The sequence below is a fragment of the Bos indicus x Bos taurus genome, chromosome 11 (assembly GCF_003369695.1).
Source record: "Bos indicus x Bos taurus breed Angus x Brahman F1 hybrid chromosome 11, Bos_hybrid_MaternalHap_v2.0, whole genome shotgun sequence".
Lineage (NCBI taxonomy): Eukaryota > Metazoa > Chordata > Mammalia > Artiodactyla > Bovidae > Bos > Bos indicus x Bos taurus.
The window spans coordinates 68,168,154-68,193,386 of NC_040086.1; the positions used below are offsets into that span (position 1 = coordinate 68,168,154).

The following is a 25,233-nucleotide window of genomic DNA, read 5'->3' on the forward strand; positions in this document are numbered from 1 at the left end:
ACAAAACTCAGACCAATCTTACCTGTATCAATTGCCAGAGTATCCAGAAAACAGTATAACCTCAATTCGTAAGACCTAAAAAATGTTTCATTAGTTTGTGATGATCATAGAGGACAAATGAAGATGCAACAATTTGCAGAGTAAAAAACACTGTTTAACTCAAGTCTTCTGAAGTTTGAACTCTGTGGTGTAACAATGGAGACATTCTGCCTCCTCCTTCTCGGCCAGCCAATGGCAAGGCTCATGCCCAGTGTTCCATAGTCAAAGATTCCCACTGCCCTAAGTGGAGACCATGGCAGCCTGTAAGTAAAACAGGAAAAAACTATTAAAGTTATACAGAGAGTGATTCTTTCCTTTTAGAAAAGAAAAGTCTTTCACAAATATTTGAGAAATATTTGATAGAAATTATCATGGTTGTTTTATACTTCCAATCACAAGAAGGTAAAACAGTGCTAATGTCACTACACAGGGAGCTTTCAAAAACACCTAGAGCCAGGTATGTAAATAGTCGAACACTCAGCCTTCCTAAGAGTAATGCACTGCCTTTTTAGAGCACTTTATGCTTTTCAACATGCTTTTATGCTCATTATTTCATTTGAACCTCACCATATTAGTGTCACCATATTTGAGCCAAACAACAATGGCTTTTCAGATGAAAATCAAAAAGTTAAGTAACTTGCCTGAGGCCACCTATCAAAATCAGCAGTGTGGTTGCCACTAACCCAGTGTCTGCTAAAAAGAATGTGAATCTCTGTTTCTGATTTTCCCCCAACATTATGAACATTTTCAAACATATAAAAAAACAGAATTATACAGTCAACCTTCATATACCCACCCACTAGATTCTAAAATTAACCTTTTACTATATTTGTTTATTACATATCCCTTTCTTCATCTATCAATCCCTTTCATATTTTGATGCATTTCAAAGTAAGCTGCAGGTATCAGCAGCATGCATATTATTAACTAAAGTTGAATATTTTTAATGCTTTTTAAAAAGGTAAATCTGCTTATGATTTTGAAGTAAGGTGTGAGATTTGCTTTTGCTCTCTGACCCCAAAGAACAGTCTTTTTTTTTTTCCCAGGTGTGCTGAGTGTTGGCTGTGCGAGGGCTTTCTCGAGTTGCAATGCATGGGCTTTCTTGTTTACTTTCCCTGCAGCATGTGAAGTCTTCCCAGACCAGGGATCTAACCGATATCCCCTCCATCAGCAGGTGAATTCTTAACTACTGGACCACCAGGAGCTAAGGACCACCAGGGAAGTTCCCAAAGAATGGTCTTGATAAAAGACTCTCCCTTCACATCTTCTCTAGTCCACTGATTAACCAATTGAAAAGTACAAATAAGAAAAATCTAGGAATGCCTACATTTTGGTGCTAAGAACTAATCCCCCATGTAATATCTGCTGAGTGAATGAAGTTTTGTGATATATGATTGATAGTAGGGTTCCTCCACCTTGGCACCACAGACATTTAGGGCTGGATACTACAGGGAGGGAGCACGGCCCCACCCATCAGCAGAAATTTAGATTAAAGACTTACTGGGCATGGCTTTACCCACCAGAGCAAGACTATTTTCCCCACAGCCAGTCCTTCCTATCAGGAAGCTTGCACAAGCCTCTTATCCTCATCCATCTGAAGGCAGACAGAATGAAAACCATAATCACAGAAAACTAACCAAACTGATCACATGGATCACAGCTTTGTGTAACTTAATGAAACCATGAGCCATGCTGTGTAGGCCCACTCAAGACAGATGGGTCATGGTGGAGAGTTCTGACAAAACATGGTCCACTGGAGAAGGGAATAGCAAACCACTTCAGCATTCTTGCCTTGAGAACCCCATGAGCAGTATGAAAGGCAAAAAGATGTAATGCTGGAAGATGAAGCCCCCAGGTCTGTAGGTGTTCAATGTGCTACTGGAGAAGAGCAGATAAATAGCTCCAGAAGGAATGAAGAGGTTGAGCTGAAGTGGAAACGACACCCAGATGTAGATGTATTTGGTATTGGAGTAAAGTCCGATGCTGTAAAGAACAACATGGCATAGGAATCTGGAATGTTAGGTCCATGAATCAAGGTAAATTGGATGTGGTCAAATAGGAGATGGCAAGAGGGAATATCGACATTTTAGGAATCTGAACTAAAATGGATGGGAATGGGTGAATTTAATTCAGGTGACCATTATATCTATTATCGTGGACAAGAATCTCTTAGAAGAAATGGAGTAGCCCTCATAGTCAACAAAAGAGTTTGAAAATGCAATACTTGGGTGCAATCTCAAAAATGACAGAATGATCTCGGTTTGTTCCAAGGCAAACCATTCAATATCACAGTAATCCAAGTCTATGCCCCAACCACTAATGCCAAAGAAGCTGGAGTTGACCAGTTCTATGAAGACCTACAAGACCTTCTAGAACTAACACCAAAAAAAGATGTCCTTTTCATAACAGGGGAATGTAATGCAAAAGTAGGAAGTCAAGAGATACCTGGAGTAACAGGCAAGTTTGGCCTTGGAGTACACATGAAGCAGGGCAAAGGCTAACAGAGTTTTCCTGAGAGAATGCACTGGTCATACCAAACACACTCTTCCAACAACACAAAAGACAACTCTACACATGGACATCACCAGATGGTCAATACCAAAATCAGACTGATTATATTCTTGGTGGCCAAAGATAGAGAAGTTTTATACAGTCAGCAAAAGCAAGACCAGGATGACTGTGGCTCATATCATGAACTCCTTATTGCAAAATTCAGACTTAAATTGAAGAAAGTAGGGAAAACCACTAGGTCATTCAGTATGACCTAAATCAAATCCCTAATGATTATACAGTTGAAGTGACAAATAGATTCAAGGGATTAGATCTGACTGAGTGCCTGAAGAATTATGGATGGAGGTTCATAACACTGCACAGGAAGTGGTAACCAAAACCATCTCCAAGAAAAAGAAATGCAAAAATGCAAAGTGGCTGTCTGAAGAGGCCTTTCAAATAGCTGAGAAAAGAAGACAAACCAAAGGCAAAGAAGAAAAGGAAAGATACATCCATCTGAATGCAGAGTTCCAAAGAATACCAAAGAGAGATAAGAAAGCCATCTTAAGTGAACAATGCAAAGAAATAGAGGAAAACAACAGAATGGGAAAGAGATCTAGAGATCTCTTCTAGAAAAAGGGAACATTTCATGCAAAGATGGGCACAGTAAAGGACACAAACAGTATGGACCTAACAGAAGCTGTAGATATTAAGAAGAGGTAGCAAGAATATACAGACCTATACAAAAAAAGGTCCTAATGACCTGGACAACCACAATGGTGTGATTACTCAGCTAGAGCCAGACATCCTAGAGTGTGAAGTCAAGTAGGCCTTAGGAAGTACTGCTAAGAACAAAGCTAGTGAAGGTGATGGAATTCCAGTTGAGGTATTTCAAAACCTAAAAAATGATACTGTTAAGAGTGCTGCACTCGATATGTCAGCAAATTTGGAAAACTCAGCAGTGGCCAGAAGACTGGAAAAGTCAGTTTTCATTCCAGTCCCAAAGAAGGGCAAAGCCAAAGAACATTCAAACTACTGCACAATTGCATTCATTTTACATGCTAGCAAGGTAATACTCAAAATCCTTCAAGCTAGGCTTCAACAGTACGTGAATGGAGAACTTCCAGATGTACAAGCTGGGTTTAGAAAAGGCAGAGGAACCAGAGATCAAATAGCCAACATCTGCTGGATCATAGAAAAAGCACAGGAATTCCAGAAAAACATCTACTTTTGCTTCATTGACCACCCTAAAGTCTTTGACCGTCTGGATCACAACAAACTGTGGAAAATTCGCAAAGAGATGGGAATACCAGACCACTTTATCTGCATCCGAGAAACCTGTATGCAGGTCAAGAAGCAACAGTTAGAACTGGACCTGGAAAAACAGACTGGTTCAAAATTGGGAAAGGAGTACATCAAGGTTGTCCCCTGCTTATTTAACTTATATGGAGAGTACATCATACGAAATGCTGGGCTGGATGAAGCACAAGCTGGAATCAAGACCGCTGGGAGAAATATCAGTAACCTCAGATATGCAGATGACACCACCATTATGGCAGAAAGCAAAGAGGAACTAAAGAGCCTCTTGATGAAAGTGATAGAGGAGAGTGAAAAAGCTGGCTTAAAACTCAACATTCAAAAAACGAAGATCATGGCATCTGGTCTCATCACTTCATGGCAAATAGATGGGAAACAATGGAAACAACTGACAGATTTTTATTTTCTTGGGCTCCAAAATCACTGCAGATGGTGAGTGAAGCCATGTAATTAAAAGACGCTTGCTCCTCAGAAGAAAAGCTATGACCAATCTAGACAGCATATTGAAAAGTAGAGACATTATTTTGTTGACAAAGGTCCATATAGTCAAAACTATAGTCTTTCCATCATGTACAGATGTGAGAATTGGACCAGAGAGAAGGCTGAGTGCCTAAGAATTGATGCTTTCTAACTGTGATGCAGGAGAAGACTCTCGAGAGTCCCTTGGACAGCAAGGAGATCAAATCAGTCAATCCTAAAGGAAATCAACCCTGAATACTCATTGGAAGGACTGATACTGAAGCTGAAGCTCCAATACTTTGGCCACCTGATGTGAAGAGCTGACTGATTCATTGGAAAAAACCCTGATGCTGGGAAAGACAGAGCAGGAGGAGAAGGGGATGACAGAGGATGAGATGGTTGGGTGGCATCACCGACTCGATGGACATGAGTTTAAGCAAATTCCGGGAGATAAGGAAGGAAAGGGAAGCCTGGCATGCTGCAGTTCATGGTGGTCACAAAGAGTCAGATGCAACTGAGCAACTGAACAGCAACAACTATTATGGGGGGCTATCCTGTGTGTCACAGGATGTTTAGTGGCATCCCGGGTCTCCACCACTAGATCCCAGCAGCAGTCAACGTGCCCTCCCCAAGTTATAAAAAAACAAAAATGTCTCCAGATATTGCTAAATGTCCTCTTGGGGGGCAAAATCACCCCTTTAAAAACACCTAGAGACATTAGCCTGTTTACACAGCATTTCCTTCTGAGGTCAATACATTTTTTTGGTAGGTATTCTCAATCAGTCAAACGTGGGTTCTTAGGAACGAGAACCCAAAGCTGATTATCTCTATGACCAAATCTTTTAAATTCTGAGCTTCAGATTGCTTTATATATAAATCAATTTTAAAATTACACTGATGATGATGATTTCATATTATTATTAAAGTGAAAAAACAGAACAACTTTGCTTATTAAAGGAGGAACTATTTGCCAGTTATAGTTTATTTTGTAAATAAATAAAGTCTATGATCTTGCAAAAGCAGACTAAAGGACTAATGACCCTTTTATGCTCTACTTTCACTATCCCCACTTGCCCTTCCACCCCACAAATCCTCACTTTTCAAGAGTAAATACAGTTAACAGGCTGGCATATATCCATCAGACTATTTTCTGTGTTTATGAATAAATAAATATATATATGTACAAATGTGGGATTTTGGTTTTAGAAAAATTGAGTTACATTATACTCAGTGTCCTCAAGTTTGCATTCTTAATATTTTACCACAGTTGAACCATCTCTATCAGTGAGTTTTAGTTCTAGACAATGTTGCAATTAACATCTTAAACACTGACTTTAGTATATAGGTGCAAGTATTTCAGTAGAAAAGATTCTGAACATTGTTTCTAGTTTTCTTAATTTATTGGGTACAGAATAAAATTTTATTGGGAGACAGAAATTTGACTTCTAAAAATGTTATTATTGTCTTATTCATCCTATCTCACTTTCTGTTCTCAAATACATTCCAAGCAGATAAAACATTCAAACACACACAAAAAATGGAACCATCAATACACTAGAACAAAAAGAGGAGGGAATTTTTTCTTAAAATATTTTTTAAGGATGTCAGATTGAAGATGGCCTACATGACACAAAACCCAGAATCCAGAAAATAGTAAACATTAAATCTAGAAATGATTAATTTTTCCTATTTAAGAAGCACAAGCTGGAATCAAGATTGCCAGGAGAAATATCAATCACCTCAGATATGCAGATGACACCACCCTTATGGCAGAAAGTGAAGAGGAACTAAAAAGCCTCTTGATGAAAGTGAAAGTGGAGAGTGAAAAAGTTGGCTTAAAGCTCAACATTCAGAAAACGAAGATCATGGCGTCTGGTCCCATCACTTCACAGGGAAATAGATGGGAAAACAGTGGAAACAGTGTCAGACTTATTTTTTGGGCTCCAAAATCACTGCAGATGGTGATTGCAGCCATGAAATTAAAAGATACTTACTCCTTGGAAGGAAAGTTATGGCCAACCTAGATAGCATATTCAAAAGCAGAGACATTACTTTGCCAACAAAGGTCCATCTAGTCAAGGCTATGGTTTTTCCTGTGGTCATGTATGGATGTGAGAGTTGGACTATAAAGAAATCTGAGCACCGAAGAATTGATGCTTTTGAACTGTGGTGTTGGAGAAGACTCTTGAGAGTCCCTTGGACTGCAAGGAGATCCAACCAGTCCATTCTGAAGGAGATCAGCCCTGGGATTTCTTTGGAAGGAATGATGCTAAAGCTGAAACTCCAGTACTTTGGCCACCTCATGCGAAGAGGTGACTCATTGGAAAAGACTCTGATGCTGGGAGGGATTGGGGGCAGGAGGAGAAGGGGACAACAGAGGATGAGGTGGCTGGATGGCATCACTGACTCGATGGGCGTGAGTCTGGGTGAACTCCGGGAGTTGGTGATGGACAGGGAGGCCTGGCGTGCTGCGATTCATGGGGTTGCAAAGAGTCAGACACGACTGAGCGACTGAACTGAACTGAACTGATTGGGGTATGTTTTACATACTGTAACATAAACCCATTTTAAGTGTAAAATTCAATAATATTTATTGTTTATAGAGTTGGGTATCCATCACGACAATTAAGTTTTAGAACACTTCTACCACCCCATAAAAGAGCCCTCTTGCCTTCTGGAGTCAATCACCACACCCACCCTTAGGTAATCACTAGCCTACTTTCCATCTCTATAGATTTACCTTTCCTGGACACTTCATATAGATGGAATCATACAATATGAGGCCTTTTATGTCTGGCTTCTTTCACTCAACATCATGTTTTCAAGGTTCTACCATCTTGTAGCATGAATCAGTACTTCATTCCTTTACACTGCTGAATGGCATTCCACTGTATGGCTATATCATTTTGTTTATCCATTGATCCTTATACATACTTGGATGGTTTCCACTTCAGGGTTATCGTGAACAATACTGTTGAGCACATTAACATGTAAGTCTTTATGTAGACAATAGTCTTCATTACTCTTGGGTAGAAACCGAGAATTAGAATTACTGAGTGGTAGGGTAATTTTACATTTACCTCAATAAAGAAGTTAAAAAAACAACACTGATAAATAGGAGTAGTCAGTCTTCCCTGTAGCTCAAATGGTAAAGAATCTGAGTGCAGTGCAAAAAAACAGGGTTTGATCCCTGGGTCAGGAAGTTCCTCTGGAGAAGGGAATGGCAATCCATTCCAGTATTCTTGCCTGGAGAATCCCATGGACAGAGAAGCCTGGCGGGCTACAGTTTGTGGGGTCACAAAGAGTCGGACACGACTGAGCAACTAACACTTCGGGGTAAGTTTAAGTGTAACGTTTTAAGAAACTGCCAAAATGTTTTCCAAAGTGACTGTGCCATTTTACATTACACCAGCACCATTATACATTCTCACAAACTTTCTCCATTTCCTGGCCAACATGTGTTATTGTCTCCTTGGTTATGGCCATTGGATTATAATGGGTGTGAAGTGGTACCTCACCATGGTTTTTACTGCATTTCCCTAGTGAATAATGATGTTGGTCACATTTCACATGCTTATTTAGTCATATGTCTATCTCTTTGGGGAAATAACTATTCAAATATTTGACCCAGTTTAAAATTATGACTCATTTGATTACATGAAAATGGTATTTTTCTTTATGGAAAAAAGTACCTTAGACTAAGTTCAAAGATGAAAACAAACTAAGCAACCAAAGCAGTGGAAGACTTGTACAGTGAAAACTACAAAACATAACTGAAAGAAGTTAAAGACCTAGAAAATGGAAAGGCATCTTTTCATGTTCGTGAACCAGAAGAGTTGATCTTATTAAGATGGCACTACTCTTCAAACTGATCTACAGATCCAATGTAATGTATTCCTATCAAAATCCTAGATGCCTTTTTCTGCAAAAATTGACAAAATGATCCTAAAATTCAAATGGAAATGCAAGGGATCTGGAAGAGCCAGAAAAGCTTGAGAAAGAACAAAGTAGAAGGACTCTCACTCCTGATTTCAAAATTTACTACACAGCAAATTAAGACAATGTGGATAGAGAAGGAACAAATACTGTATTACATCACTTACATGTAGAACCTAAAAAGACTAAACTCACAGAAGCAGAATGGAATGGTAGTTGCCAGGGGCCTAGGGCATTGGAGAAACCAGGAGATGTTAGTGAAAGGGTACAAACTTTCAGTTGTAAGACGAATAAGTTCTGGGAATCTAATGTAGAGCATAGTTACAGTGGTTAAGAATCCACCTTGCAACACAGGGAACCCTAGTCCAGAAGATTTCACACACTGTGGGGCAACTAAGCCGGTGTGCCACAACTACTGAGCCTATATTCTAGAGCCTGTGAGCCACAGGCTGTGCACCCTAAAGCCCTTGCTTTGCAAGAAGACAAGCCACCAGAATGAGTAGCCCACACAGCACAGCTAGAGAGTAGCCCCTGCTCACTGCAACCAGAGAAAGCCTGGGTGCAGCAATGAAGATACAGTGCTTTAAAATCTTTATTCCAAAAAGAATAAATGATTTTTAAAAAAGAAATGGTAATTATGTGAAGTGATGGAAGCATTAGGTAATGCTATAGTGGTAATCATTTTGCAATGTAAGTGTGTTACACTTTAAACTTACACAATGTTATATGTCAATTACATCTCAATAAAATTGGGGGGGGAAATGACAATGTGACAATAGACATACAGATAGATATAGAAACCAATGAAATAGTATTGAGAATTCAAAAGTAAACTCTCTCATTTATGGTCAGTTGATGTTCAACAAGGATGCCAAGATCCATTAGTGGATAAAGGACAGTCCCACCAACAAATGGTGCTGGAACAATACATAGCCACCTGCAAAGGAATGAAGTTTGGATCCCTGTTTCACACTGTATATAAAAATTAACCCAAAGTGGATCGTAGACATAAATGTAAGAGCTAAAACTATAAAACTCTTAGGAAGAAATACAGGCATGTATCTTTGTGACCTTGGAATAGGAAATGGTATCTTAGATATGACACCAAAAGCCTGAGTGACAAAAAAACAGAAAAATTGATCTTAATCAAAATCAAAAACAACTGTGCTTCAAAGGATGCATTAAGAAAGTAAAAAGATAACCCACAGAATGGGAGATCATGTTTGCAAGTAATATATATGATAAAGGACTTGTATCCTGAATATATAAAAACATTTATAAGTTAACAGTAAAAAGACAAATAACCCAATCTTAAAATGAGCCAACGATATGAATGGATATTTCTCCCAAGAAGATATACAAATAGCCAATAAACACATGAAAAGATGTTCAAAATCATGCCATTAAGGAAATGCAAATCAAAACGAGATGCCATTTCACCAAGATGACTAAAAAAATACAGACAATAATAATGATAAAGAAAAATTGGAACCTTCATACATTGTTGATAGTATTATAAAATGCTGCAACCACTTTAGAAAATTGGTGGTTTTGTACATAATGCTCATTGTAGTAGTATTCATAAAAGCCATAAAGTAGAATCAATCCAAATGTCCATCAACTGATGAATGGGTAAACAAAATGTGATATATCCATACAATGGAATATTATTTGGCTATAAAAGGGAATGAAGTTCTGATACACGGTATGGTATGGATGAATGAACCTTGATATACTATGCTACATGAAAGAAACCAGACATAAGAAGCCGTACATTGTATGATTCCATTTAAACGAAATATCCAGAATCAACAAATGCATAGAGACAGATGAGTGGCTGCTAAGGTCTGAGGGGAATGGGAGGGATTACAAGTGACTGCTAATAAGTGTGACGTTTCTTTATGGGGTGAAGGAAGGTTGCATTACTCTGTGAATATACTAAAATCACCAAATTTAACATTTTAAAAGGGTGAATTTTATGTTATATGATTTATATTTCAATAAATCTGCCACTAAAAACAAAAGGATAAATTGAAAATCAACAAGGACCTACTGTATAGCGCAGGGAACTCTACTCAATACTCTCTAATTACCTGGATGGGACAAGAATCTGAAAAAGAGTGGATATATGTATGTATATATATGTGTGTACAGAATCACTTTGCTGTGCACCTGAAACTAACACAGTACTGTAAATCAACTATATTCCAAGATAAAGTAAAAATTATATTTAATGGGGAAAAATAAATATTTGAAATGCAAATCAGATCAGATCAGATCAGTCGCTCAGTCGTGTCCGACTCTTTGCGACCCCATGAATCACAGCACGCCAGGCCTCCCTGTCCATCACCAACTCCCGGAGTTCACTCAGACTCACGTCCATCGAGTCAGTGACGCCATCCAGCCATCTCATCCTCTGTCGTCCCCTTCTCCTCCTGCCCCCAATCCCTCCCAGCATCAGAGTCTTTTCCAATGAGTCAACTCTTCGCACGAGGTGGCCAAAGTACTGGAGTTTCAGCTTTAGCATCATTCCTTCCAAAGAAATCCCAGGGCTGATCTCCTTCAGAAGGGACTGGTTGGATCTCCTTGCAGTCCAAGGGACTCTCAAGAGTGGTGTTGGAGAAGACTGGAGTTTTTACAAATCAATAAAAAAGAAGCAATCCCACTAGAAAAATGAGTAAAGGGCATGGAAAGACAACTTATTAAAAAAAAGGAAAGAAAATTTTTTTTCTGGTGGTGTGGCTTGTGAGATCTTAGTTCCCCAACCAAGGATTGAATCTGCCACTCAGAAGTGGCAGAACAGTATCCTAACCACCAGACCACCAGGGGATTAAAAAAAAAAAAGTTTTAAATGTCCAAAACTCAACCTTGCAATAAGCAAGAAGCAAATTAAAACAGGACTTCTGCAAAGTGACAAAAAGATGTTATCACAGGAGGATGTGGAGAAACACACTCTGCATTGTTGGTAGGAGTGTAAACTGCCATATCGTCTTCAAAGGGATGTAAATAAAACTTAAAACACACTTTGACATAACAATTCCACTTTTAAGATTCCATGAGTTCAAGTCTCACATGAACATGAAACATGCACAGGGGTAGTCCATACAAGGTTGTCCAAAACTGCACGAGAACAGAAGCAGTCTAAGAGCTAACTAAATAAATCATAGTGTAACTATAAAATATGCTACTACAGAGCCATTAAAAAGTATCAGACCTATATGTATTGATAAGGAACAAATATCAAGATACACTGTGGAGTAAAAAAAAAAGGTATAAAACTTCGTGTTTAATGTGATACTCCTGGTTTAAAAGAGAAAAAAGGAAACAGGGAAGACACACACCTATATAACATATTGCCTCAAAAGAAGTGACGGGGGACTTGGGAAATGGAAAGAGGGAGGGATATGCACATTTCACTGTTTTGGGAAATGCAGAGGGAGGGATATGCACATTTCACTGTTTTGTAAGACTGAATTTTAAACTTGTACTAGTATCATTTAGGATTCCCAGATGGCTCAATGGTAAAGAATCCGCCTGCCAATATAAGAGATGCAGGAGATGAGGGTTTGATCCCTGGGTCAGGAAGATCCCCTGGAGGAGGAAATGGCAACTCACTCAGTATTCCTGCCCGGAAAACCCCATAAACAGAAGAGCCTGGCAGGCTACAATCCAAGGGGTCACAGAGTCAGACACAACTTAGCAACTGAGCACGAGTATTACTTCTTACAGAAAGCATACATGAACAAGTAACACAATTTGTAAATGACACAGATAGAGTAGGATAATTAGTTAAGTTTAGAAATCCCACTATATTTTAGTATAATTTACTAGCCTTTTGCTAATATACAAATGTCTTAATTAGCACCAGGACAGTTCCAATTAGGCCGGAGAGGGTCAAAGGAGGAACTAATGATGTAAGCCCTGATGCAGGTCCAAGAATGGGGGAAGGTGGTCTTCTCTCTTCCCCACTTCTCCTTTGATTATAAAAATGCAGCCCTATTGAACAGTTCTCAGGGTTGTGCTCCCTTGCTGGCTTGCTTGTATCTCTCAAAAGCCTCCTATGCTAATAAACTCATTCTTTACCCGCCACTTTGCCTCACACTTAACTCTCTGAGCTTCACTAAGTCCTGACACTAGTTGAACGGTTTCAATTAAAAGATCAATATAGTGAGTTCCCATTTCCTCCTAAGTCAGGGATCTTGGGTTTAAGTCCGAATTTGAGTTTTGGCTGAGTCCCACCTGAGAAGGAATGAAGATTCATAAAGAATCTGTATTTGAGTTCTGCCTAAGGGTCTCCTTTTCTGGGCAAGTTTTCTGAACAGCCTCCTCGGATGGTGTAGAGGGACTGGGGCTGGAAGAGCTACCCCATGAACACTCCCTGTGGTGGAGGGCTTTCAGCCACGTGCCATTTGGCTGTCGAGCTATATTCAGGTCGCTGAACGCTGTTTAACTCTTGTGAAGCACAGTAAGTGAACGAGCACCATGAATAAAACATAAAACTTGCTAATATTTATTGAGTACAAGTAAGCCCTTTCCATGCATTTACTCATGTAATGCTCACCACGATCCTTTGAAACAGGTATTATTTTACCAGTGGCTCAGAGAAAGCAGGGATTTGATTCCTGTTCCTCGGCCAGCCTCTAGATATTCTAAGGTGAGTCTGGAATCTGCTGGATTCTTTGTCAAACCAGAAAAGAGAGGAAGGGGCAAGACTAAAGGCAGAACTCTCAACTTCAGGTCCAGGCTGCTTCCGTTTGCCCTGCGCTGCCTCGGAACACCGGAGAAAGCTCAAGATCCCCTGTCACCCGGCCAGCGGGTCCCGCACCTTCCACCTGGCTTCCAGGACGCAGCCCGCCCCCAGACGCATCACCCGGGAACCTATTTCCCGGCATCCTCCCCGTGCGACCGCTCACTTCCGGTCCTAAGTAGGCCCGAGTAGAAGCATCACTCGGCCAGCACCCTGCTCTTGGGAAACGCTATCTGCCGGGATTCCCGGCTGTACGCCCCTGTCCCACTGCCGCCCACGCCTTCGGTCAACACAGTCCCCTTACCTGCCCTGCGCCCCCCACCCCGCGGCCCCGGGCTCCCACGCTGATGACCGCCCTCACCTCCTCTCTCTTCGCCTGCCGCGGCCTTTTACAAACGCGGCCAAACTGTTCGCTGTAACGACAGTCGTTATTGGTCAGAGCCGCCCCGCCTCAGTTCGCGTTGTCTGACGGGAGTTGTAGTTTACTCGTCCTAGAGGCAGCGGACAACGGCTGCGGAATCAGGTGGTGGAATCTGCTCCTACCAGGCGATTGTTCCACTTAAGTTTTTTTTTTTTTTGCTATGGCAAGAGTGCTCTGGACAACTCTGCTGGTACTGGAAGGCACAGACAATTCTAGGGCTGGTCATGGCTAGATTAGGCCTGAGTCCTGTTTCTGAGTAGAATTCCATCCGTCATTGATGCAAGTCTTAGATTTTATGTATTTTTAGCAACGTCGGCTGCGATTTAGTGTTTTGTCAAGGGAGTGTTGTCCACCAAAGTATTCGCTGTTTCTATCACTTGTGTGTTTGTATCAAGTTATCTTTTCTCCCTTAATTATACTCTGACGTATTACTTGAACGTTTTCCCTTAGAAGGGGTTGGAATTGAGATAATGGAGTTCCGGCATGACCTAGTTTTGGTCCATGGAATTGCAGAATAAATCTACATACTCTTTGTTGACAATAGCTGCTGAGTACAAATGTGTTAAGGGTGAGGCTTGTATGTACTGGAAAACCCCGAAATGAGATTTCCTGCACCTTTAGCCTTCATCCTGCTACTTATTAATTGTTGCACTGTGGACTGGTCACCTGAGAACTGTCAAATGAAATAATATGAATAAATAAAAAGGTGAGAGTTGTGTTTGTTATATTCAGGGACTTACTGAGGACTGTAGTCAATGAGATAGTCTCTCAGCTCTGAGGAAGTGATGTGAAGAGGTTAGCGGAGGAGGTTAGCACATGTATGATTTTGGAGAAGGGGTATGTGCATCAAGCACACGTTGGTAGAGGGGTGCTTCTGGTGACAAAGCACAGGTATATTAGTTAATGATTTTAGTGTTTTGCTAAGTATGGAAAGATGCAGGAAACTAGGTTCATAAAATCTGAAAATATCCATATGAAGTCCTATTCTCCCAATTTTTCCAGAGCAGAGTGCCTTGTTTCTGATCTCCACCCTGAACTCCCTTCAAGGTGTGTTGAAGGTCAGTGACTGCAGTGGCTAATAACTTAATCCTTACAGAGCCAGATGGTGAGTGGCATTCTTTAGCTGGCAGAACCTTAGTCTTCTTAACTATTAATAAGAGAAGAGGTCCCTTCCGTGATTAAGATTTGATATGTTGTTTCCTAATCTGGAGGTAAGAGGGAGAAGGGCACATTTTTCCTTTTCCATGAAATTTTTCCAATTTTGTCTTTCCATTTCAAGTTTTAAAATGATCATCAGAATATCCTGGATCGGGACTTCCCTGGCTGTCCAGTGGCTAAGAATCTGCCTTCCAATATACAGGGGAGGTGGGTTAAATCTCTAATTAGGAAACTAAGATCCCACATATGGAGGGACTAAGCCCCTGCACTGCAACTACTGAACCCACACGCCCTAGAGCCCATGCACCACAAGAAAGAAGCCCACAAACCACAACTAGACAAAGTCCACACTATACAATGAACAGCCCGTGCAGCCAAAAAAAAATTTTTTTAAGTATATCCTGGATCATCTAAATGATCACCTATTAATACAGTGGGGTTTCAACGTCTGGTTGTGTTTATGATTATATTAGTGCCAAGTGGTTACACAAAACAGTTGTTCTCAGCTGGGAGCACTGCTTACACATCTAGTAGATGCCATAGGTGTTGAAGATCCTCCAATGCACAGGACATCCCTTACAACAAAGAATTATCTGGACCAAAATGTTAATAGTGTCACAATGAAGAGACTCTGTTGTAAAGAGAGAGTGTTTAAAATTTTTTTCCAATGGAATTGCCCAAATGCATCCTAAGAGAGCTGTGGGTTTTCCAGCTGATACACATTATGTTTCAAACAACCTCATTCTAAAAGAGGTTTCTTTCTTCCAAGCCAGGCATGCTGGGTTCTTCAATTCCTTCTTCAAATAAGGGCTTTATACAAATAAGGCCCTTCTTTATTTCAGTATGCTAATATTTTTTTACCCACTTAATTCTCTCATTGTTTTTATAGTATTTTTCTAATTGTCATAGGTTTGGGATTTTTATTTTTCTTTCTTCTTTGGCTCTCCTGGGTCTTCATTGCAGCGTGTAGGCTTCTCTTGGGGAGCACAGGCTCTAGAGTGGATGGACTCAGCAGTTGCAGAGTGTGGGTTTAGTTGCCCCTAGGCATGTGGGATCTTAGTTCCCTGATCAGGGATCAAACCTGTGTCTCCTGCATTAGAAGGTGGATTCTTAACCACTGGACAACCAGGTAAGTCCTGGAAATACTTAATTAATAAGGTAATAGTAGATAACCTTGTCTTCCTGACCTTAAGAATGTTTCTAGTTTCTCCATTTGCATGAGCCTAGCTTTCACTCTAATTATACTTAGTTAAGAAAGATGTCTAGTTCAAAAATATTGTTTCCAAAACTTCCTCTATTACTTTCAAAGATAAATGTTATCTTTTTCCTGCAACTTGCTTCTGTCACTTAACATAAGATACTATGATCATATTTCTTTAAAAATATATATATATATTTTTTGGCTATACTGGGTCTCGTTGCTCCAAGGGCATTTCTCTAGTTGTGGTGAGTGGGGGCTTCTAATTGTAGCGCACAGGCTTCTCATTGCGGTGGCTTCTCTTGTAGTGGAGCACAGGCTCTAGGTGCATGGGCTTCAGTAGTTATTTATTATTCAATTTGCAATCACTATGTCTAAAAGTCCTTGGAGGTCAAACGGACAAAGGACATAAACAGAAAAGTCACAGAAAAGAAACACAAACAACCAATTACCATGGGAAAAAAATCACTAACTTTACTTGCAATCAGGGAAATAGAAGAGATCATTTTACATGTCTCAGATTGGCAAAAATGAAAGCTTAATAACAATCAGCATTGGTAAAAGCCAGGCAAATGGGTGCTTTCAGACATTTTTGGTTGGAGTGTAAAATGATACAACTTTTAAGAGGGCAATTTGACAATATGTATCATACAATTTTTACACTTTAAATTCTTTAATCAATCTCTCAATTCTAAGTATCCTAGAGAAATAGTACACACATGCACACAAACACATTCTTGAACTGCTGTTCCAGTTTTTTTATATAAAACAGAGGTATTTTTTTGTTGTGTATTTCCAAATGGGTGAACAGTAGAGGTTTTGTTTTTGGTGATCATTTACTTACCTTTGTGATTTATTCATAATTTATTGTCTTGAGATGTTAAAAAAATTATTGCTTTCTTAAATCTATCTGCTCCTTCCTCTCTGCTTCCTTTTCTCTACAGCCCACTAAATCAGGAAGGCAGTCTGCACTGAACATCTCCACCTCCCACTCCCTAACCTACTGCATCCACATTTTGTTCCTACTGTTTCACTGAAAGTGTTAGTTTTTAAAGTCACCAGATACTTCTTTATTGCTAAATCCAGTGAACATTTTTCCCCTCTGCCACGCTTCACCCTTGACTACTATTTCCTTGAGTGGTTTCCTTCCTGATCTCTGCAACATTATTGGCCTTCAGTATTTCTCCCCTGTCAGGCAGCTCTTCCTCATTCTCCTTTGCAAGCTTAGCTGTCTCTGCCCCCTTCCATACAGATAGACCTAAGAGTTCTGTCCTCAGGCCTCTTCTCACTCTACTGTCTCTCTGGGTGACTGCCACTCCTTGGGTTGAACTACCACCTAAATGCTGATGACTCCCATCTCTACTCCAGTCTGGATCTCCCTTCCAAATTCTACAACATTGTCTACTGGATATTTCTACCTGAATGTCTTACGTGCCTACACCCCACATTTTGGAAGGTAGATCTCATAGAATTGGCCCTGGTGTGGTCCTTTAGTTTTAGCTCTTATTACCTCATGCCCAGTATTTTATCAGCACACAGCAGAGAGCCATTTGTTTAAAATGAAATTGAGATAATTAAATTAATTAAATGATTTACTACCTACAGGGTATCTATACAACACTGAAGAAAACAGTCACCAACTTTTAATGGGGAACACAGGTTTTAAAGATATAATCGCATAAATACATAATTTAAAATTATGACAGATGTTCTAAAGGGAAACTATAAGATGACGTGAGAGGCTCCTGATTTAGATTGTGGGTAGAGAAAGGAAGAAGTTTTAGAGGAAGAGACATTTAAGTGGAGAGCTGAAGACAAACAGCAGACAGATAAAAGGCATTCACACGGCAGGGTTCTGCAATGGGAGTTCTGATCCCCAATCCACTCTGCTATGCCTTGCTTTGTAAAGCATTTCACCTGTGCCAGCTGGCTCACTATTAGGCTCTGCCAACAGAGGGACCTAGAGGAACATGCAAGGCAATGACAGGAAGGAATGTTCCTTATGGGTTCTGGTTCAATCTTTGTATTCAGTGTGCAATCCAATGGATCGGTGTACAGAAGACCCAGGGGTGCTCCCCTCAGTGGTTCTCTGGACCTGCCCCTGCTGCACCCTCAGGCTACACTTTTCCTCACTTGCAGCTGCTTCTATGGCAGCTTTGGGTGCACCAGCCTGTAATACCCTCAAAGGCTGACAGATAAAATACAGGACACCCAGTTAAACGTGGATTCCAGTTAAACATCATATAACTTTTAGTTTGTTTCATGTAATATTTGGGACTGTGCTTTCACTTGCTAAATCTGGCAACCCTAGCTCCCTCACCTGGTGGACCATTTCTGAAGATCAATTCTGGCCAATGGTAGGCAGCTTCTAAGGAACAGGTCTGGCCCACACCTTCTGGCATGTTTCTTACCAGGCTGCAGGTTCCTGCGATAATCAATAATCAAGCCCACTTTGAAGAGGTCAGAAACTTCAAGTGCTCTCCTAAACCCTTAGCACTGTCCACTCTGCTCAGAAGTAGTATCTTTTTTTTTTTTCCACTTGCAATTTTTGCACTCCTTCTAGGGGTTAACCATTTTTCACTGTTTACACTAAAATTTCCCTTTTCAAATTTTAGTGGTGGTCTCTGTATCCTGATGGGATTCTGATATATAAAGTGGCTTGTAGTGAAGTTGGGTAAACACAGACTACTTTAGAAGACAACTGCAGGCTGTATTAAAGATTTTGGTCGTTGTTTTTCAGTTTCTCAGTTGTGTCAGACTCTTTGTGACCCCATGGACTGCTGCATGCCAGGCTTCCCTGTTTGTAACCATCTCCCACGTTTGTTCAAACTCATGTCCACTTAGTCAATGACGCCATCCAACAATCTCATCCTGTTGCCCCCTTTTCCTCCTGCCCTCAATCTTTCCCAGCATCATGGTCTTTTCCAGAGATTTTAGATTACATCCTAAATATAATCTGAAGCAAAGACTTTCAAGAAGGGAAGAGTCATGATCAGATCTACATCTATGAAAGATTCCTTTGGGCTTCTGATTCTGGCAGAAAGGTTAGTAGTCTGGTACCTGGATCTTTACCCTTCTCCTGGAAACCACAGGGAGCAATAAGGAAAACCTATGACCACCAACTCCCACAAACAGTATCTTAAGTGAAGCCAGAGATACAGAGAAAACTTGACACATTGAGAAGAAGTGTGGTACTGGATGGGAGGCCAACTGAGTTTTGTGGGGGAAGGACAGGGAGTGAGGAGGGGGCCAGTAGTGGCAGACCTCAGAAATCACTTGCAAATATTCAGTCTGAGAGCCAAACCGTGAGTGGAGCCAGCTGTCAGAAGGACTGAACTAGTATGTGAGTACTGGAAGAGGCAGGGAGGGAAGATGTGTTAAGTGCCTAAAAGATCCAAAGGAGATGTCTTTCAGAAAGCAAGTTAGGGGATCTCCTTGAAGACAAGAGTTTTGTCACTTAATGGAGCACATGAAGCAATCAAGGGTGCTCAGCTGGCACAGAACTTCTGAACAGGGCCTCATCCCAGAGAGGAACCATGTCTACACTTTTAAGCAGACAATTCATTGTAGCCACAGAGAAGGGAGGTAAGAAACCCTGACAGGTTCTTTCCCCTTCATCCTCCTGCTGGTACTTGGTCTAGAAAAAACCAACCATTTCAAATATGAATAAACAGAAAGATGTAAGCACAGCATTTGTACCAAGACACTGTAATTAAAAATAAGAAAGACAGCAAAACTTACCCAGAGTTTCCCCGGAGAAAACTCACAAGAAAATGTTCCCATAAAGCAGTTGAAAATAATACACTGACATTCCAATGTAAATTTAAAAAATCTAATGAAGCAAATGCAGCTAAGAAATGTAAGAATTCAGGGAAGAGCTGTCCCTAAAGTGAAACAGAAATTGGTAGAATTTAGGAAACAGAAAAAAAATTTTTTTCCCCCCAGAAATGAAGGTTACATTAAAGGAACACAACTGAGTCAGGATACCACAGGAAGCACATTAAGGAACAGAGATTAGAGATGAGAAACGCAGGGACTTCCCTGGCGGTCCAATGGTTAAGACTCCACGCTTCCAAAGCAGGGGACGCGGCTTCGATCTTTGGTCAGAGAACTAAGATACCGTATGTCACGGTGCCAAAAAAAAAAAAAAAAGCAAACGAAAAGATAATTAAGAACAAATGACAGAAAGTGATGACAGGCAGAGGAAATCCAACATACAACTGGAGTTGCCAGAGAAAACCAAAGCAGTGGAATAGTACAAATATTTATGAATATAATTCAGGAAAACAAGAAATATTAGCTTGGTGCATGTACTTGGCTCAGGGAATGTTTCTTTTCTTACACAATGTTTTCCCTGGCTTGTCTCTTCCCATTTGCCTGATTTTCCAGTATTTAGTCTTTTCACATTCTCCATAGTTCTGTGAAGCTTCTCATAATACACAGCTCGACCTCTAGAGAGCCTTAAGTCTGGCCTGCTGACCATCAATCTGGATTGGCTGCCAGGTCTCTTCACAACCGTAATCCTAGGACTTCCTATTATCTCACTCCTGTTTGATCCTGTTTCTAGATACTACATTGTATTTTTTTCCATGACTTGTTCTGATGGAGTTTATCCAGTTTTTCCCTGAGAATCAGTCTTCTATGAACTTACATATCTAGTCTTTATTCTATTGTGACCCATGACCATAATTCATTTACACTTCTAAAGATAGTGCCCCACTGATTCCTAGGTTCAATGTTGTCATTGGGTATTTTTCTTAATCCTTTTTCTATCTGGTAAATTTTAGGATGGGCCCCTTACAGGCCTGGCATCCTAAAATTTTATAGTGGTATGGCTTCACATGAATCTTTCCTATTTATTGTACAAACTCAACATTAGCCTTTCTTCAACCTTTAAACTCAAAAAATCATCAGGGAAATTTCCCTTTATTTAATAAATTCCACCCACTCGCCTATTTTCTGTTTTCTTCTTGGAACACTTATTGATTTTATATTATAAACCTCCTGAATTGATCCATATTTATTTTTTCTACTTTTGATTTCTGTTCTAGGACATCTCCTTGTCTTTTAATACTCCCACTGAATTTATTTATTCTCATTTCTTGTTGTGACATTTTATTAGGATTGTTCTAATTTCTTGAATACAGTGTGAGTTTTCAGATTCTTGAGAGCTGCTTTTTATTTAGCTCTACCTTTTGCAGTCAAAGTTTTTCTCAATTTCTGGTGACCTTTGGCTGACTTCATTGAAAAGTGAAGCACTAAAAACCTGTTTGGAAGGTTTGTGTACATGGGTAGGGCTTACTGGTCAACACACTCCACTCTAAGAGGATTGGTGGCCAGTTACTTTTTGGTTTTGTTGTTCAGTTGCTCAGTTGTGTCCGACTCTTTGCGACCCCATGGACTACAGCATGCCAGGGTTCCCTGTCCTTCACCACCTCCTGGAGTTTGCTCAAACTCATGTCCACTGAGTCGGTGAGGACCTTCAAATATCAGCATGTGTCTTTTCCCTCCAGAGCAGCTTAGTATTTCCACAGTAGGAGCCTCTAAATCTTGCATGTTTAAGTATGGTTATTGGTCTTCTAGAGCTGAAAACAGATAAGCTAGGGATCTCATTTATCTAGTATATAAATCTGCTTAACTCCTACTTTCTGTGCAGTAACTCATTTAAGCATATTAACCCTGAGTCAAAAATCTACTTTTTCCTTTTTTAGGTGAATTACTATTAGAATAACTTCGGCCTCCAACTTCAGAGGCCATAGGGTAAAGTACTACTCAACTGAGACTCATTCATATACATTTTACTCAAGGTTCTTAAAATTTGTGGTTTTAGAGGTATGTTCTTCAAGTTCTAAACAGTCAAAATGTAGTCACTGGAAAAAATGCAATAATCCTGTACACAAAGAAGATTTTGTGTTTAGAAATCATCACTCTTTCATTGAAAGGGTTTGCTCTTTATTTCCTACAAACACAGTTTATTTTTCCAATTCAACTGTAACCTCAAGAGCACCCTGTATCTCTTGGTAAACTCAATTCTAATTCTCTATGCAAACTAGTCCTTATCAACCGCCTTTTCCAAAGTAATAGAACTCTTAACACACATACAAAAGGAAGCTAAGCAAGCACAGAAACAAAACAAGAATAAAACTAGAATGTGAATCTCATTTTCAACAGGGAGAGAATATCAACAAGGAAAATGAGATCCTGATTTCATATAGTAAGTTTTCTACAGCAATTCTTTGCAGTATCCCAATGCAAAGCATGGTTTCTGAAATAAGATTAAAAAGAAATATAACAAATACCTGAGTGAATATAACAATATGGCTAGACCAAAAAGAAAAAAAAAAATCTCACACACAATAATCACTGCAAGAAGATCCCAAAGGTTATAGAAAACATAAATGAACTTTAATATCCAAACAGTCAGGGCAAAGAATACTGGATTAATGAACCCCTTAAGTGTGAACCACTTCAGGTTCTTTACAGTACCAGATGTATTTTAAAGTAAAATCTGAATGCATATTGCAGAGAAAGAATTCATTTTAAAAACTGTAATTTCCTTACTGGATACTAATACCAGTATGATTTTTAGACTGTTAATTTTTAAAATGATTTAACACTGAGAATAAGATTTAAAGCAAAGTCAGCAATGTTCCTGAATTGCAAATGTGTTCAGTAGTAACCCTTTGAGTAATACTACTTTCTTCTCAAAAAGTAGTCTGTACATTTTAGAATTGTGCAATAAAAAAATATTGGCTAATAAAAAGTGTTATTACTTGAGATAGTCAAAATGAAAGGAAAACTACACTTTTGCTTAGATTATTTATGCCCAAATAATTTACCCTGCAGTCCACAGATGTACAGGACATAAAATTTTTTTGAATAAGAGAAAAACAACGAGGGTCCTAAAACAGGAACATAAACCAGAAGAATCTAAAAACAGCATCCTATTATTTCATTTTTTGAGTATTTCATTTAAGCTGCTTTTGGTTGCATGCCCTGATCTGTAGAAGTTAACAAGGAAATAAAATTTCCAAGTGTTTACAACTGCATAGAATTGAGCCCCAGAGAATTATACATTTATGAGCTGTCTTTCCTGGGCTCTGGTTTACTAGAGTATTGGCTTAGAGACCAGTTCAGGCTCCTATGCTGCTACCTGGAGAATACAGGCTAGAAATCTCTTAAGATTCCACGGGCCTTTTCTGTTCCTAAACAAAATACCGGGAGCTCTCTGGTCTTAAAAAGAACAACCAAGCATCCAAATAGGTATAGTGGGGATCCTTTTCCTTTGTGAGTCAAACAGGAGAGTTTGTGACTTTTATTGAAAACAAAATAAAACAAAATCTCCCACTATTGTTCTAAGAGACTCTGAAATGTACTAGAAATTTCAAAACTAGAACAATGCCATCACAGATTAAACTTCTTAATGCTTGGAGCCAACCCAAAATAAAACTGGGAACTCCAGGAAAACAGGTACCAAAAGAATCAAAGTAATGATTGCACTGAGGCTTCTCCTCTTCAAAGGCTGTTTAAGGAGGTAGGATTTCAAGGGTTTTTGTTATTTTTTTGTTGTTGTTTATCTTTTGGCCTCTGAACATTTAAAAAATGCTTCGCCCGGCTGGTCATTCAGGCTAATTTTGGAGTTCACAAGGAACCACCATGCCTGACCTAAGGATATTCTACAGTTTCACAGCTATCATTTGTACATTAAAATCAAGTTGATTTACTCTTTTTGAGTAAATGTAACTAGAATATGGCAAATTAATATATTTTTTTACATACAACTTTGTGTCTCAAAATTCTTGAAAAACAAGAGCTGATGACTTTGTATTCAAAGACTACCAAAGTGTGTATTTCATATTCACATGCAAACAAAACTTTATAAATCTCCTGTCGACTGCATGATGCCTTTAAGGATGAAATGACATACAAAGTTTGGTAACTGTGCAAAATATTAAATTGCTAAAACATTTTACATAATGAAATAATACATGTAATTATAGAAGTTGACATATGAAATTAACATGGGTTCATAAGAACTTATCACATTTCAGAGATTTTCTTTAGTAAGTTTTTGTTTTTATAATTCCTGGTACACAGCAAAGTTTATCACAGAAGATAAAAACCCTTTTAAACAGATTCAACAGGGAATTCTTGAGGCACCTTCTCATATAAAACACAAGATGAATACAATTATCAATCCATCTGAGAAAAGTTTTCAATCTAAATGAACATCATTTTTTTTTCCATTTAAGTGTATTTTACAGAACTTTAATAAGGCAAGACAAATTTATGAAAAAATGTAGATACAAAAATGATGTAAACTAATAATTTATATTTAAAAACGGCAGAGGGAAACCGTGGCGATGGGACAGCTCAAACAATGTCTATTTCAAAAAAACCTAAAACAGAATTGTGCATTAGCTGAAGATTACAAAGAACTTCTAGACTCTGCACAGTTTTGGTTTTTCTTTTTTTTTTTTACATCTTTATATTACATGTTTTAAATCATATCAGGAATGCAAACTAGAACTGCACACTACTTCAGTGGAAAAAAGTTCAACATTGTGCAATTTTCTGCCTCAATTTTAAAAAAAGTGGCAGCAATCCCTGCATTTGTATTTGAAACAAGGATCTGAGAATCTTTATCAAAAAAGGTAATGAAGGCAAAAATTGGCAGACATCCAGCATCTTGTTTCTTTTTAAAACAATGTGGATGATAAGTAATTTCATGATTGAAAAATGAATCTTTTAAATAAATACACTGTATCTGACATTTGCACTGACTGATTTGATAAATCTGTAAGTAAACAACGGCTTTACTACTCCCTGTAGCCTTAAGCCCCTGACTTTAGATTCTGGAGTCCTTTTTCACTGGGTTTCATACCCTGCCACTCGATACCCTGCAGGCTGATTAGGCATCATGCTGCCATTCTGTCCTGGAGGTGGCTGCACTCCATAATTTGGTCCCATCCATGGTGGAGAAGACTGTGTCTGACTGGTGGAGAATGTGAAAGAAGCAGAGGGGAAGGGAAATCCACTGATTAAAATAAAATGTAATGCCAAGAAGAAATTACACATATGTGGGAAATATCCTTTTTCTTAAGCCCAAATATAAGAATAATTGTTATGTCAGAGAAAGCAAAGGCAAAAGGTTTTTTCTTTTAAAAATAAGTATCCATGTAGCTTTAATGTGTATGGTTTAATTCTGTTAGTTTAACTACAGCTAAGAAAATACCCTTTATCTATAAACATTTATTCCCTTTGAACTCAGAAAAACTCATCTCTAATCTCAGAACTGTTCTCCTGGGGTTTGACATACATTGAACAAGCCACTGTCTGAAAGAATCTTGATCATCTGGTATAATACGGACTTGCATTTATATTACTCAAAGAAGAAATTAAAGTATCTATTAGTATATGTAAGCTTATATTTCAACATAAGATTAATTTTAAATAAAAACTGTAAAG

The 25,233-nt window shown here is 39.1% G+C and overlaps 2 protein-coding genes across 21 annotated transcripts in view; both read right to left on the reverse strand.

Moving 5' to 3' along the window:
- C11H2orf42 (chromosome 11 C2orf42 homolog) overlaps window positions 1-13,445 on the reverse strand; it is a 39,570-nt gene extending 26,125 nt beyond the window's left edge. The window contains exons 1-2 of the mRNA XM_027555716.1: window positions 13,350-13,445; window positions 23-300 (exon numbers count right to left, since the gene is read on the reverse strand). The gene's annotated coding sequence lies outside the window, so the exon portion shown is untranslated. The remainder of the gene's footprint in view (window positions 1-22; window positions 301-13,349) is intronic.
- Window positions 79-25,233, reverse strand: part of TIA1 (TIA1 cytotoxic granule associated RNA binding protein) — a 55,216-nt gene continuing 30,061 nt past the window's right edge. For 15 of the 20 annotated variants that reach the window (XR_003513440.1, XR_003513435.1, XR_003513438.1 and 12 more), the window contains one exon: window positions 21,701-24,760. Coding sequence is in view for 12 of the 20 variants with exons in the window: in XM_027555729.1 (XP_027411530.1) it covers window positions 24,634-24,760 (127 nt within the window). In the remaining 8 variants the exon portion in view is untranslated. Of the gene's footprint in view, window positions 301-16,213; window positions 19,650-21,700; window positions 24,761-25,233 lie in introns of those variants that run through there. The other 5 variants (XM_027555723.1, XM_027555722.1, XR_003513433.1 and 2 more) reach the window with 4 other exon arrangements.